This window comes from Heterocephalus glaber, unplaced genomic scaffold (genome assembly GCF_053883595.1).
Source record: "Heterocephalus glaber isolate CG9 unplaced genomic scaffold, H.glaber_assembly_v1.0 deba00000281, whole genome shotgun sequence".
NCBI lineage: Eukaryota > Metazoa > Chordata > Mammalia > Rodentia > Bathyergidae > Heterocephalus > Heterocephalus glaber.
The window spans coordinates 22,356,675-22,372,698 of record NW_028258139.1 but is presented as its reverse complement, the minus strand read 5'-3'; the positions used below and the strand labels follow the sequence as shown (position 1 = coordinate 22,372,698).

The window sequence follows — 16,024 nt, the reverse complement described above, 5'->3', positions numbered from 1 at the left end:
GAAACTTTTCAGGGGTAAGGGTGAAAAAGCAACCCAGCAATGCTTGATGTGGTTACCTGGATTACAAACGGTATGACCTGGGGAATTCTCTTACCCAGGGGGCGGAGTGGGGGGAGACCCCTCAACTTCTTTTTTAGAGGTGACCTCCCACCCACATCACGGAAAGAGAAAAACTTACTTCAGGACAATTTGCATTAAAAAAATAAAGGCAAATGAGCAAGTCCTCAGAGGCCGATGTTTTCATGGGGTTTGCTCAAGCGTGCTGGCCCTCTGCTCTGGGGTGAGAGGCGACAACTCGCGACAGGTTCGGCTGGGTGCCCCGGAGCTGGCCTGGGCTCCAGGCACTGCGGCAGTTTTCTAGTGGCAGTCAGGACCAGGAGGAGGCCAGGGCCTGGGCCAGTCTGGGGAGGGCTGGAGCCCAGCCCAGTTGGTGAGCTCTGCCTGGGAGATGGCAGCCTGAGGACCACACTCTGGTCCACTTTATCCCAGGGTCTGTCTCCTGGACCTGGGGATGTTCTTTGTGTTTCTCTCTGGCTTAGAGAGGGGAATTTCTGGGCCACTAGGAGCGCCTGAGTCTGATTTGTAGGGACGTGGGGAGGCTCTGTCAGCCGTCTCACGTGGGCACCTGAAGGCCGAGGGACTGCACTGTTTCAGCAGCTGTGCTGGTCCACTTGGGCAGAGGGAGGAGGCTGCTTGGTAAAGGGAGCAGAGAAGCCGAGGATGGAGCAGTAGCTAGAGGCAGGCGGGAGCCACGCTCATGTTGACAGAGCAACCATCTGTGCTAGTGACTGCCAGTGCAGTGCCACCGGGGAAGAGAGGACTGGGCATTGGTCACCTCTGCTGCGAGATGGACACCAGCCCCCAGATGCTGTGATGTAAGGAGGGAGCCAGAAATGCCCTGAGTTTCCTTAGGAATTCCCCTGGCCTCCACGATGTCCCTTTCCAGCCCCCCAGAGGACCCACACAGATACCACTACACACACACACACACTACCTGGACTTGGAATCTTCACGAACAAAGGTAAGGATGTCAGAAACAACCAGCACAGCATCCAGAATGGCTGACTCAGAACACAGGGGATTTGACTTTCAGTCTTTGGCTCTGCTTGCTGATTTTCCCTCCCCTTTTCTGGCCACTTGCTAACCAGTTCTTTGTACATTGGGGGTGTCTTGCTACCACTGGTTAGCCCAGTACCCCACTCCAGAATGTTTGGCACCTTGCCATCATACCAGTGGAACACAAGGACCTCTTTCTTCTCTGGGGAGCATGGTAGGGACAGTCCAGCTCAGGAGGGTGGCACTGAGAGGTGCCTGTGTGGACGATAATACTGCATCACAGGTGGGCAGGGTAAGATCAGCTGGGCTCTGGCTTTCAGACTCAGAAGGTCCTGGGTTGGAGGTCTGCCTCTGTGACTTGCTAATGACACAAACTACCTTTGGGGCAGAGGGAACTCAGTTTCCACACCTGTGAAATGAAGGGACTAAACCAACCAATCTCAGAGATCTGGCTCAAAATGCCCACAACTTAACATCGCTGCCAACCACACAGGTTTTAAAAATTTTCAATTACTAAATATTCGAACCACAAAGAAAGTGGAGTCTAATGAATTCCAGTTAGCAAACTGATCAGCATGCACATAGGACAGAGTTGAACATCTTGCCAAAGGAGAAGTCAGACTTACCATCCGTGCTGGGCAGCGGCCTCTCCGGGGGTGCAGGGGTGGATTTCATGCTGTTGCCCATGTCTCTCTCCCCTGGGGCTGCCGGAGTTGCTTGAAGCCTAAGGTACAAGGGTACACACGGAAAGTCAGCTGCACCCTGGGCACTTGAGGGGGAGAGTGACCCAGTTCAGAGTGCATCGCGCATCCTTTCCCAGGCAGCCTGCTTCTTGAAAGGCGGCTGTTTTCATATCAAGATGTGATTTGTGTTGGTTACATTTGCTCAGTTCGAGTTCTTTTATCAAGGGAATGACAGAGAAAAACCACAGAGAGGGAAGTTGCTAGCAAATGCTGTTGGTGGTAGAAGTTTCCATTCTTCTGCACCGGGGCCGAGGACGGCAGGCTGCATTCGTGTGAGAAGCTGAGCAGCGTTTCAGTTGGCCCCAAAGAGTCTGAGCCCAGAAACCCCAGCCATCAGCTTCCTCGCTGTGCGAAATCAGGGCACACAAACTTGGGAGCGATGTGACATAATAGCCCAAAGGGATGTGGAGGGGGTCCTGGCCCTGTGTTTTCTTCTCTGTTTGAATTTTCCAACACGCTTTCACAAAGCGATGGGAAAGACAGCTTCCTGATGACACTCTAGTATTCACTCCTGTGTGACTTTCCATCACCGCAGAGACCGTGCATCCCTAAGCTCAGTTTTCAGGGAAGACAGCTGAGTCTCAGAGAGGCTAAGTGACTTGGCCAGAGTCACACAGCAGGGGAAGCGGGGCTGGGACTTGAACTGCTGATATTTAGTCTCCTGCTTGCTCACCTAACACTTTTTCCTCCTGGGGCCCACCCCAGTTAGAATCCCGGCAGTGCACTTTCGAGCCGTTGAACCTCAAGCCTTAAGTTGTACACCTTGTCCCACCTGTTCTGGAGCCTAACAGAACACCTTTGGTTTGTGCCTACAAAATTGACGAGATAAAGGACACACAGAATTTAGACCGTGGCCTGGCATAAGTGTGCCAGTCACAGCCACTTCCAACTTATTCCCCAGCTGTCCTTAGTGATGAACACCCAGATTCTGGGCCCTCACACAAGCATTTTGAAAGCGACATAGATGATTGCAGAAAGGAGTCTTAGGGAAGCTGCATCCTCACAGGATGCTCGAAACACAGAAGAGGGGCCCATCCACAGACAGAGCTGTATGCTGCCTGTGGGACCAGAGAGGACATGGGCAGGTTCCCCAGCCTGTGTCCAAGTCAACGAGAAACGTGCCCCATCTGTTCTGTGTCTGCACCTGGGGTCAAAGCTTCATGAGTTTGGAAGGGTCCTGAGTCAGCCGGGCCACTCCCACCCAGCGGGGGATCCGGCCGCCTTGCTCTATGTTCAGGTGCTCCTCGCCCTTCCGGGGCCATCCCCTGATAAGTCCATTGCTTGCTGAAAATACTGCTAGTCCAAATGCACTGACTACCCACATCTAACCTGCAGAACATCACAGGTTAGTGACACAGTACAGTGTAGGGGGAGGGTTGTCTCCCTTACCACCATGTGGCTGATGAGAAAGAAAAAGGATCATACCAATATCGCCAACCTGGGAAAAGGTCAGAATTTAAAACTTACTATATAGTTTCTACTCAGTGTATATGGCCCTGATGGCAGCGTTAAGTTGAAAAATTGCAAGTAGAGCCAACTGCATAGGATCTAAATGGTCTATGCTATGTGGGACAGTGAGGCCTTCAAGATGAGGTGGAGGAAGGTTGGCGCCCTGCCTAGTTTTGGAGAACAAGTGGTGTGAAGTGGGACTCTTAGCATATTAAGAAACAAGGTCACTCAGGTTGAGGGGTTTTCTTTTAAAGTTCATATGCTCTAAATATTTACATGAACAACTTATCACTTAAAACTGAAACTAATACAGCATAGTATTCTCAAGATAATCACAAGACCTGTAAAAATTAAACACTTGCTATGCACCATGAAAGCAAGGCCAGAAGAGCTTCCTGTCTAAAGTGAAGTAGGGACCTCATCTTGTCTGGGCCCTGTGGATCTCAGGAACTGGTTAGGACGGGCTACCTGCTAATCTAGGTTTTCCCAGTCCTTCACAGTGCCCCATGACCTAGCAGCCCCTTCCCTCAGTCTGCATAGGTTGTTCAGCATTGTCCTTTCTCCCAGAGGAGGTGGATGCACCTACCTTGTCTCTAACTCCTGGCCCGGCAAACTATAGGTGGGTGACTGAGCCCCATATTCCCTAGTGTACACTCTCTGCCCAGCCCTGCTCTGAACCCCCACTATGAGAGGGGCAGGACCATGTAGGCCTACCAGCCTCAGGGCCCCAACGTGGACATCTTCAGGGAGGAAACACACACAGCCCCCTGACAACACTTAGCCTTCTCAGCTCTGCGAGGTCCAGCTCTGCACAGAGCACGGGTATGGCACACACAGCCATACAGAGCAGAGCCACTGCTGCCCCATCCTTTTCTGCTGCCTCCCAATCCCACAGCCTGCCTCCCTGTCTGTTATCACTGAGGCCTTGGAACTCCTAGAGAAAGCACTCAGAATGTAGACAACCCTGACACCAAGCACAGTAGTCCCTGCCCACCACCGGCTCTGCCAGGTATTCCGTGCCCCAAGCGTGGTCTGTCTGGATTCCCTCAACAGCGTCTTTCTGTCCTTTTACTCTGCCCCTTGGCACCAAGTGTCTTTAAATGGGGCTAGTGACTGTGCATAAGACCCCAGCAGCCCCTCCTTCCAGCTGGCCGGCCTCCCCCCACCACTCCATTCTCTCCCTCCCCAAGCCACTTGCCAGCAGCAAGCTCTGGCCGTAACGTCCCGTCTATTCCCGCCCCCTCATACCACAACTGTGCTGGAACAGCTGGGAAAGCCTGTGGCATTCACCAGACTCTTCTCCGTAACTTAACAGTTTGTCTCAAGCTTCTTGTGCTATTTTGGGGTAGTTCCTGGAATCCCATATGTGAAGACAAAAATGGGAGTTTAAACTTACATTTTTCAGATGGTCTGTCTGATAAGAGACAAATACCTGAGGTTCTGAGACCAGAGCGAAGGCAGTCCTTGGGCCTGGGACCCGAGACTCGCGACATTCCTCTGGGAGAGAGGGCTGCACTTGTGCTATGCGCCCCCCAAGTCCCTCCATGGGCCCTTGGCAGCTGCTCACTGGTCTCCCGGAGCCCCAGGAAGGAGTTAACTCATCAGAAAAGAGCTTTTATTTGAGAAGAAGGAAAATACCCCTGAGAATGAAAGCTGGAGTCTCCCTAATGAAGTGACTGAACGATTTGATTTAATCTGTGACAGTTTTATGCAGTGACTAGAGGTGGGAGAGAGGGGACGAGCGACATAATTGCTTCTAGGAACAATATGGAAAGGGCAAATGAGAAATGAGTTAATTAACAAAGGCTTCATAATTCTTGGCTTCTTTCTCCTTCGCCTTTGTGGCGTGACTTCTCAGTTTCCAGGTCAAAGGACTGTCATGCTAAGCACATTATTTTCCCTCCAGTCTTTGGAGCAACGCTGCCTGCTGGGGGTGACCTTGGGCCTCAGTTTCCTTTCCCGAGAAATGAGATGAGTGGGAAAGGTGGTCTCCAGAGGGGGAGCCTTTAACTCCACTTCATTCTGGCAATCAAGACTTCATGGCTTATTGAAAATTATGAAGAGGAAGGAACCATCATAATTTTTATGACGTCCCATTGGACGGAATCCAAATTCTGCCTTTGTATTCATTAAGATTGAGAGAAGACAGGTGACATGCACCAGGGCCACCTTCAGCCCCGAGTCTCCCTGCAGCTCTGTTGCAGAAATTCTTCCTGTCACCGTGGCTTGGGGATCAGGATTGCCCTCGCCTGACCGTGGTCCTGGAGCTGGGAACCCTATGTCTCCTGGCTTCACCCCCAGGACCTGTGCCTGGGACTGCTGTGTCTGTCCTGAGGGTGGACACTGCTCAGTGCAGGGCTGGTCACATTGGAGTGGGCTCAAGGTGAGGACGGGCCGCCCATAGGTGGGGAGCTGCATTAGGAGCCTAGACAGGCTGGCTGGCAGCCCCTCACTAACCAGGTTTCTGTCTGCCCAGAGCCTGGGTCCTTTTGTTGTGTGCTCTGCGCCACCTTATACATCCTGAGCCTTTCACTCCTGGGCCATCCCAGGGTGATCTATGTACCTTGTCCCTCATCCACCTTTGACCCAGTCTGGCTGTTGAGAAGGAAGGGAGCCTGTGCCCTTCATAGTGTGCCAGAGACAGCTCAAGGAACTCAGCCAGGGAATGCACGATAGACTCTGCAAGTAACCAGGGATCCGAACCCTGGGCAGCAGTTGGAATGCACATGGAAACCTGCCACGTGGTGCTTCCCCTTGGCCTTAGAAATTTCTTCCACAGAGTGACAGTGATAAGCCCACACATATGACTTTCTTTTGAGGCATAGAGCCACAGTGCCACAGGAACCTCAGTGTCCACATGTCACCTCTAGTAGCAGCAGCGATGCCCAGAAGAACTGCCAGGCCAGCCATCACTGTGCCAGGCTCAGGTACGCCTTGCACAGCCATCATGTCCTGGATGCTCCCACAGCTCCCCTTAGGGTCAGTGAGTAACTTGTTCAAGCTTGTAAGACTAGTAAGAGGGAAAGCTGGGGCTCAGAGCAGGCCTGCCTGACCCCATGACTTGTGCTCTGAACCTCTGAGCCATGCTGTCTGTCTTCCTGCCTCCCTGTTCCTTCTGAGAAGATAGCAGAAAAGTGGTTTCTAAAGGCCAGCAGAGCAAACTTTGGGAGTCATCAACTTTGGGGGTGACTTCAATACAAGGGAAACAGAAGCCCTGAATGCCTCTTGGATGTCACGTGGCAGTGAATGGGAGCTCAGGTCTGGGGATCCAGTTAGGGAAGCAGAGGGACAGGAGAGGCTCCCAGTGATGGGCGGGGTGAGGAGAGACATGCACGGAACACTTCATCCCTTCCTAGGATTATTTTAAAGAACTGTTCATGCTCTAGGACTAAACAAAAAAAAGAAAGAAATACTAACTTATAGCATGCCAATTTCATGAAAATCCTGCATGTGCATATAGTCTATGTAGAAAAATAGTGAATGAAATTTTCCAAAATGCTTCCAAGGGCTGCTCTCTCTCTCTCTCTCTCTCTCTCTCTCTCTCTCTCTCTCTCTCTCTCTCTCTCTCTGTCTCTCTCTCTCTGTCTGTATCTCTCTGGGTAGTGAGTGATCTTACAGGTGAATTGATCAGCATCTCCTTAATTTCCAAAATGTCCAAATGTTATTCCTACTCACGAGTTGCTTTATGTTCAGAAGTTCTGGAAGCAGGAGGAGCCCTGAATCAGAGTCCTCAAGACAGGCAGGCCTAGTTCAGAGTTCAATTCCTCATGTCCTGACTGTGCGTCCTTAGGCAAATTCCTTCACTTCTCTGAGCCTCAGCTCTCAAATCGATCAATGTGGAACAGATACATGCCCCACAGGGTTGTCCAAGGATTAAACTGCAAATCATATCTAAAGCAGACGTTTATCTGGTAAGTGGTAGCTAAAAGTTCACGAACGTTAGATGGTGTTTGTAGGGGGTAGGGTGGCCCCAATTCACTGTGCAAGCTTAAATAAGCCCATTCCCTTCTGTTGTCTCAGGGTCCCCAAATAAGATATGAAAAGCCCTGGGCGGGACTATTGCTCATGGCTGTTTTGCCTCGACCTCTCCCACGCCACCACAACTGGTGCCTGTGACTCCACATTTGGCTCAGGGCTTGTTCAGAGCCGCCTGGGGCTGACTCTCTGCCTCAGGGAAAACGAGAGCTGGCAGAGGGGCTTGGCACAGTTGCTCCCCTCGCTGAGGGCCAGGCAGGATTTCCGGGGCACCCCACCACATCCTGACCTTGCTCAGCAGGTGCATCTCTCAAGCAGGTGCTGAGAGCCGCCTGCTCTCCCGCCCCTTGACCCACTTTGCTCCCAGCTCCTGGTGGGCAGGTGCGGCCCCGGGCCTGTGTGCCCCATCCTGCCTCTGAGCACAGGGCAAGGGCCAGGCCTGCAGAGAGCCGATGGCTAGTTGGCAAGGGAGGCCTCACTCCAGCCTTCTCCCCATGTCTGGCTCAAAAGCAGAGGCTCAGAAAAGCCCCTGAAAAGAGAGCTTGGGATCCTCCCATCCAAGGTATTTCAAACTTGTTGATTCAGACTATGTTTTAAAGACATTTGTCCCAGAAGTTCAATTCACAAAATAAATAAAAATAAGTTGCAGGCTGGGGGCCGCTGTTCAGTACCTCTCCCCTGCATTCCCCTTTACAGGCTGTGATACCATACAGTGCCCACCGAACACCAGCAGTTGAGTTCTCTTCTATTTATTACAAAGCAAAAGCTCAAGGAGGGCAAGCAATCTGCTCAAGGTCATACAGGAAGCTGTCTGTCCACGACTGAGACCCACTGCCCCTTTGTTGGCCTGCCTACCAGGCCCAGTCCACATGTGCATGAGATTTTTCAGGCCTCTTTTACCCTTGGATGCCCAGGAGGAAATTTCATAGGCCTGTGGGCTCTCAAGGAGGCTGGGCTTTGCCCTGACACTAGCTTAGGCTGGATGTGTCCTGTGACACATTTCATGGTCACTTTAAGATGTTATAGAAAGATGCCAGATCTGGGGCCAGCCAATGCTGAGGCACATTTTAATGTCACCTTTGTTAAGTCGCCTAGCTTTCTTTCTATCACTTTTTCCCATTGGATATAGCCGTATCTGCCTTGCTAGGTCTTTACAAGGAAGGTTAACAAGAGGAGGTGCTGATGCTGAGGCTGAGCATATTGTAATCTCCATGATCCAGTGCCCTGCTGGCACAGGTGTCTCTAGGAGCCTGCCGTGTCACAGCAAAGGGATGTGCATTTCGAGGAATGCTAGGGCACAGAGGGGACAGCAAGGGCTGTCCCTGAGCCAGCTGCACACTCCACCGAAAAGAAACTGCAAGCATCATTCCGTCTCAATCAGCCTTCCACGCACAGAGGCCCAGCCTCCAGGTGGGGCCACCCCACCTGTCACCCTGTTGGATTTGGAAGAATGTTTCCGGCCAAAATTGTGTTAAGGATGGGGCCAGGTCCTGAGTACACGTGCACCCTTGAGCTGCCGACGAAACAGCAATGGCAATGAGAAGTTATTGTGCTACCAGATTTATGCAGAAGGGGAAACAGTGACCGTGGAGTAGTTTTCAGTTCAAATGTGAGTGCTGAGCAAGTGTGGCGTCATCAGGGGATGAGGGAGAGGAGGCCGCCGGGAACACCCGTGTGGGCCTGATGGGCATCAATAAATCCAGCCCAGGGACTAGAGAGGCTGTGTGTGATTCCTTCATGATATCACCCTTCCCAGCAATGTTTAGTGTTGTTTTTTATTCATATGCTACGTAGGTCATTAGCGTTACTCATAGACTTATCCAGCAAGATGGAAATTGGAAATCTGCCTAATGCAACGTATGCCGATGAGAAGCCCTGGCTTGGCCCTTCTCCCATGGGTCACCTGTCACAGAGCAGATAACTAAGCCATGTCTGGCCTCTCAGGCTATGGGTCTAACAGGATGTGAGTGTCAGCTGTCTAAAGAGATCTCAGAAGTTTCTCCCAGGCTGCTGGGGGGAGCCCTGGGTTGCTCGTTCTTCAGCTTGCTATTCCCTCCTTCCTTCTCAGGGATAGAAATCAGAAGAGAGGAAACTGCAGCCGCAGTGTGCTTGGAGACAGTGGGCTAGTGAGGTGCTGGGAAATGTCTAACTGTCCGTGTTCTGAGGGGAATCTCCAGTTGGCAGCATTTGCCAATTTCTGTGGTGTAAATACTCCTGCTGGGGCTGATCTTCAGTTTCCAGTGTGCAGTTAGGAAGAGATGTACTGAGCGGGCCTTAGGAGCTAGCACACAACGGCTCCAGGCTCCACAGCCTGACAGACTCTGTGATGAATCTTTCTCTTACAGATGATTCTTATGTGGAACAGCTACCTGCAAACATCCTCACTTGCTTTTAAAGGAAAAGAGGCCCTCATCTCAGTGGGCAGCCACTAAGTAGGCCAAAATTAGATGTCAAAACTAGCCTGACTCATTTGATGACCCAAAGAGCCCATCCGTTGTACAGATGAGGACCCTGAGTATCAGACAGGTTAAGTTATTCGCTCAGGGTCCCACAGCTAGCTTAGAGATGGAATCAACTTTCAGAGCTTGGCTCTTTTCAGTCCTAACCCTATTTCCTCCATTATATTCACCCCAGCATAATGGCACTTCACTTCTGAGAACAGATACGGTAAGAGCTGGGGTCCTCAGGACCCCGGAGGAGAAAGTACAGAGGCCTGGGGCCTGGCCTGCCCCAGCTGATGTCCACCGACACCCTCGCTCAGCTTGCCGGGAACCCTTCTCCCTGGACCAGGGCCTGCTCTGCACTCCTGCCCTGAGCCCTGAGATCGTCAATTTCTTGCTGTAAAACCCTTTGAATGGGTGACTGCAAATGCTGTGACGAAGAATGAGCCCATTTCCTACCTAATTTTCCCCCAATTTTACTTTCCACACTTTACATTCTTAGCGCCCACAGTGGCCCACTCACTTCTTCCAGGTGGTGGGCAAGCAAGCACTTCCTTCTGGGGGTGCCAGTTTGCATCTCCATGAAGAGTGGGAGGGCCAGAGGGAGGGCTCTCTGTGCACATGGAGGGTGGTGCTGGCTCTCACAGGCACAGTCCAGGGCCACAGGAGAGGAGCAGGAGGTGACAGGCACTGAGGAGTTGAGTCTGCGCTCCCTTGGCTTCCACGGCTCAGCACAGCATGCCTCATCTCACACGGGCTTTATGCACACCTGGGGAAGCTGAGGCCAGAGCATTGTGCACCCTGTCCCGGGCACCTGCTACCTGGCTGGTAGGCACTGGGGGCAGGATTTGAATCCAGGCTGTTTTGCTCCAGAACTGGCTCATTTTTCCCATGTCCTCAGGCATAGAAAGATGGGGATTTTGTAAAGCCAAGCCTCTCCTTTGTGCCCTTGCTTGGTGAGCTGGAGGGTTATGCCAGTAGCAGGCTGAGTAGCTGGACCATCAGGTAAGAGATTGCAGTGGGGGAAGAGGAGGACCGGACACTCAGGGCGCTTGGAATATGAGCTCAGAGGACACAAGTTCAAGCTGAGTGTTCATGTGACTTGGGAGCCATGGGGCGATGACCCAGATGTAAAGGGGGGAGGAGCCTTTCTCCTCCCAGGGTAAGTGTGAAGGTTCATTTACAGACTCCCAGCTCCTCTCTCTCCCTGTTCTCTCTCCCCAGCCTCCATCTCCTTCAGGGTACTTGCCACGATGGCCTTTGTGTATTTGCCACCCATCCTGCAGGCTAAGTTTCTGAGGACAGGCTCCACGTTGACTGCTCAGAAAAAGCTATGGTCTCAAAGAGCCTGGTACATAATGGGTGCTCAGTTAATAGGTAGACTGACTGAAGGCATTGTACAGTAAGCTCCTGGCCTAGTGCAAACAGGAGGTACTCTGCTTTCAAGGCAACTGACCCATTCAGGTTGGTCACTGTGACCCCAAAGATCAGCCAAGGACAATTCTCACTTTCCCCAGAGGCTCTTCAGATATCCCTAGCTTCAGTCACTCCCCAGCTCCACTCACAGCAAGCCTTCCAGCTGCAGTGCCAACCTGCCTGTGTCGTTTCAAGGGAAATGGAATTTTGCAAGGCCATTTGACAAAAAAATGTGAGCCACTGAACTCTTGACACCTCTGTTTCTGGCTAAAGCTGAAGTTACTGTAATCAAGTGTGCTCCCCTCCTCCTTAGTGGAGCTCAGAGGGGAGGAAGTGGTTTGGACATGGTGTACTCAATTCTTTTGGAACCTTGGGGAGGTGGAAAGAGGGAGGAAGTCAGTCACGTGGTGTGGACTTAATGCATACTTATTGCAGAAATGGATAGATGAGTGGACAAATGGGTCGGTGGGTGGATGAGTGGTTAGATGGATGGATGGATGGATGGATGGATGGATGGATGGATGGGTGGGTGGATGGGTGGGTGGATGGCTGGGTGGATGGCTGGGTGGATGGATGGGTGGGTGGATGGATGGATGGATGGCTGGGTGGATGGATGGATGGATGGGTGGATGGGTCGATGGGTGGATGGATGGATGGATGGATGGATGGATGGATGGTTGAGTGGGTGGGTGGATGGATGGATGGGTGGGTGGGTGGATGGCTGGATGGAAGGACTGGCAGATACATAGATAAAAGTACTAACTTCTCCCTCAGATTGCTAGCTAGAACCAGTGGTTTGGTCTGACATACTGGAGATCTTTAATGAGAATTTAAAATTCTATACTCAGAGCTGGGGAAGTAAATTCTTGTTGAATGTGAAATGAGAAATTAAAACCCAGCAGCATCTATGAGTGCAGAGCACTGACTAGAGTGTGCTGGAATGAATAATTTCTGTCTTTAAGAAAGGCATGATCTCCTGTGGGCATGTCGCCACTCTGAAGCTCAGAGCGGGGAGTGTTTCTGGATTAGGAAAATGGTTTCTGTTTGCTGCAATCCAAACCCACCCATGTCTGTTTCATTTTTATCAGATGGAGGAACAAGCAGAACTATATCTTGGGAAAAATGGAGGAGTCCCCAGCTCATTGGTTTTGCAGTTTGCTGCACGCGCTAACAGTCTTCAGCCTGGGGACACCAGGGACTCAAATGTATTTTAACTGTCAGGTTCAGAAATGGTATTAACAGCCATTATTTAGTACTTAGCATCTCCTACACGTCACATATAATTTAAACATGTTACAAACACATGAGGAAGCTGGGCTTCTTTTTATGAGGAAGAAGCTGGCATCTAGAGAAGTGGAGTGATTTGACCGGGGTCACACAGGCCTTGGTGGCTGATCCAGCGAATGCTGATCCAGCTGTAGCTGACTGCAGCACCGGCTTCTCACTGTGCTTCTTGCTGCCTGCTTGAGCTGTGGACACTGCAGGGGTGTGAATGCACCACAGTCTGTCTGTCCCACTGGTTATATTGCTGTGCTTTTCAGGGCCTGGGGATCACTTCTGAAGAGCCTTCCTCTGACTGGAGAGCATCTCTTGTAACAGAATTTCCAGAACTCTCATCTGAGATCCCCCACCCCCAGCCCCATGTTAAAAGGATCACATCCCAGATTAATAGATTGGCGACTCAGCGTCTCATGGCAAACTTTCTAATGATGATTTGCAGACTGCGGGATGTGTTTCTGTGCAAGACCACTGCTGTAGATGCAGGACTCTGTCCCCAGCCCTCAGGCTTGCTGAGGCTCTACCTTCCCCACCTCAGCCCCTAAGCACCTCATCACCTCCACCTCCCTACAGCTGGGTGACTTGGGCAAGTCGCTTAACCCCTCTGAGTGCTATTCCTCACTTGTCAAAAGCAAACAATTGCAGTCCTTCAGTATTACTGTTTCCGGCCATGCCTCCCCATCCCTTGGGATGGTAGACACCATCGATCACCTCCCATGCACAGTCCCCTCAGGGCATTCTGAGGCCAAAGCTCAAGTCCTTCGCTGACCAGGCTCTCTGCATGTGTAGGCACCTAAGAGAATGTGCAGCATGCCACATTCCTTAGGAAATTCCTCCAGTTGAAACAGTCTATGATCTCAGATGTACAGACAACACATGTTGGCTTTTCCTGTAGCCCCTCACCCCCATACACAGATCACCTTTGATCATTGTCAGTTCTATATGCCAGCTTCCCCCAAGAAGGTCCACACTATGACACACCATGCACACTATTGCAATTGCTCAGTCTGCCTGGGCTCTGTGTACCTTTAGAGCTTAAGACAGCTCCAGGCCGACAGCTCCTACTGAGCACCTGCTGTGTGTCAGAAACTGTGCCAGACACTTGGTATACCTTAATTCATTTAATCTGCCCAATATCTGGGTGAACTAGGTACCAATACTGCCATTTTAAAGAAGAGCAAATAAAAGCCTGGCATGGGTTACATGACCTGCCTGAGGTCACACACAGCTAGGAAGTCGGATGGCAAGTCCTAGCTGTCACCTGCACAGAGCCTGCTGTGTGCCGGGCTGCTCTGGAGGGAGACACTGCCCCCTGGTAGGAGTGTGTCTCACTCACCCTTGCCCTCCAGCCCTCCTTTCCTTAGACTTATGCCTCCAGCGCCCACTGAGCAGCTGCGGGCTGCTGGGCACAGCACGGGGTGGGCTTTACCTAAGACGCAGCCCTGCTTGTTCTTGGGAGCTCTTCCCCAGCTCCCCAAAGTCAGTCTCTACCGGATGTGCATCATGAGGATCCTGAGTCTCTCCCCCGACCAAACCCAAGATACCTTCAAACGCTGGGGCTGGGCATGGCCTCCCCTGGGAGCCGGCTGCGGAGTGGCCTCCAGGCCTGGGTCACCTCCTCTCCATCAGCTGCTGCTGCTCCTGAGTGAGCAGGCGGCCAGAGCTCGGGAGGGCGTGGAGGAGAAGCCCATGCTATCACGAAGCCCGCAGTTGCTAAACCGCCACACACTTCCTCTGCTAGAAACGGGGAAGGCGTTTGGCTGGCAGAGGCCTGGTTCCTGTTTCCACCAGCCACTCTGAGCAGACTTCTCTCTGCAAGGACAGTGAAGAGAGAGGAGTTATTAATTTTTTGACAAAGCACTTGAGAGTATAGGCAGCTCGATTCTAAATGGCCAGGGCTTTCAGAAACTTGCTCTTTTTTCTTTTCTCTAATTAAAAGGCAGATGGGGCTGCGAATTTGCTCGTGTGCATCCCAGAAGCCCGCGGGCCCATGGAGCCTGTGACTTAGCTAGCTGCAGCTTCTCCTCTGTGAGTTTCTCAGTTTCTACACTTTCTTGCATCATTGCCAAATGGACCCCGGAGCTGAGGTGTGAGGCCCAGTTCTAATTCCATGGAAACTAGTTTCCAGTCACCAGAGACTTGGAGCAGTGAGCAACAAGGACCTGTGTGGATGGGGCTGACAGTCGGTCCCCTTCCTGGGCACCTCTCCTTGTGTGTCACTAGCAGAAGAAACCAGAAAGTTTGTGGGAAGGAGCCAGCTCTCCCAGGTCAGGATGAAAGAGACAGGCAACTCCGTACAAGGAGGGAAACTTGCCCAGACCCTGAGTGAAGGGAGGGAATGAGAAAGAACTCACGGGGCGTGCAGGGAACAGGGAAGCTTTCTTCATAGTGGGTGATACTGTGTGGAAGCTCATTCCCTGGGGTTGATGATGATGCTGTAGCCATGTGGGAGGAGGCTCTAGGTGACCTATTGGAGCTGAGTGTCACGATGGCTACCGCTCTCAGTGGTAAACACACACACACACACACACACACACACACACGATCACGATGTAGAAAGACAATGAGAGATCTTGCACGCAAGTAAGGCCAGCTTAATATTCTGAATCTATGTGAAGGGTAAAGAAGTGTGCATTGTTCTACTCTTTCAACTTATGATGGATTTGAAATTAGAATCTACATTTATGTATCACAAAATATAAGCGTATATCACACATCTATAGAACCAGTGTGAGTTTTGTTTGGTTTTTTTCACTCAGAAAATGGTATATGTTTTGTTTACTTAACTAGCAGGGATGAGACTGGTGAGAGACAACAATCAGTGGAAGAAGAGTGAGCTCCACCCACACAGACTCAGGAGGAGGTGAGGTTGAGAACATCCAGACCCATGCTGCACAGTGTGTGAGTGTCAAGCAGGAAGACCCCAGAATATGGGGCTCTGGGCAGGTTGGTAGAAGAAGCAGAGGCCTCAGAGATGTCAGCTCCAGAATGTCCTGGGAATTATACCCAGGGACTTGAAGGCCAGTGTCAGCAATAAGCAGCCTGGCCAGACCCGCCCAGGCCTCCCACTTCACAAAGTGGGCAGGGCATCAGAGTCCAGCGTCTGGTTTGTGGCCTCAGCTCAGAACCAGGGCAGAGTCTAGGGCCTGTGACCCATGGCCTCACCCGGTGACAGCCACCCCGGATAGTCATTTGAAAACCTCACCCAGTGGAATTTGCAAAGATGAATGAAAAACACCAGGGCCACATCTATATTTAGAAGGCACTGTGTACTAGATAGACACAGCAGATGGCTTGTGAAAACACCCAGTCTGTGCAGAGCATGCTGGGAATGTGCAGAGGAAATGTTGCAAGGGCCTGAGGGGGCAGCTTGCCCAAGTGGGGAAGAGAAGACACCAAGTCCTGCAGAAGTGCAGCTTCCCCAGCTCACACCAAGAAGGGAGAGAGCACTGGGCTTACAGTTGGTGTGTGCTGTGTGACGACTTTGCATAAACATTTCCCGAGGATCTACCTGGGGCTGGGTCCTGAAAGCATTCTCTCGCCCTGTCCTTCCCTCCCTCTGTAAAGCTCTGCTAGGCACAGCATGGCCTTGGACACGGGATCCAGACATGAGCAGGCTGGCCAAGCTCTCTCCCTGCTCTTCCCTCCCAGGAGGGGCCTTGTGTT

At 51.6% G+C, this 16,024-nt stretch overlaps 2 protein-coding genes across 6 annotated transcripts in view; one reads left to right on the top strand and one right to left on the bottom strand.

The window, feature by feature from the left end:
• Positions 1-16,024, top strand: part of Tg (thyroglobulin) — a 219,261-nt gene that overhangs the window by 151,389 nt on the left and 51,848 nt on the right. The gene's annotated exons all lie outside the window — the stretch shown is intronic.
• Sla (Src like adaptor) overlaps positions 1-16,024 on the bottom strand; it is a 76,014-nt gene that overhangs the window by 17,113 nt on the left and 42,877 nt on the right. For 3 of the 4 annotated variants that reach the window (XM_087187466.1, XM_087187473.1, XM_087187462.1), the window contains 2 exons: positions 13,903-14,170; positions 1,683-1,780 (listed from right to left, as the gene is read on the bottom strand). In XM_087187466.1, coding sequence (XP_087043592.1) covers positions 1,683-1,743 — 61 coding nt within the window. In that variant the 5' untranslated portion in view covers positions 1,744-1,780; positions 13,903-14,170. Of the gene's footprint in view, positions 1-1,682; positions 1,800-13,902; positions 14,171-16,024 lie in introns of those variants that run through there. The other variant, XM_021251822.2, reaches the window with a different exon arrangement.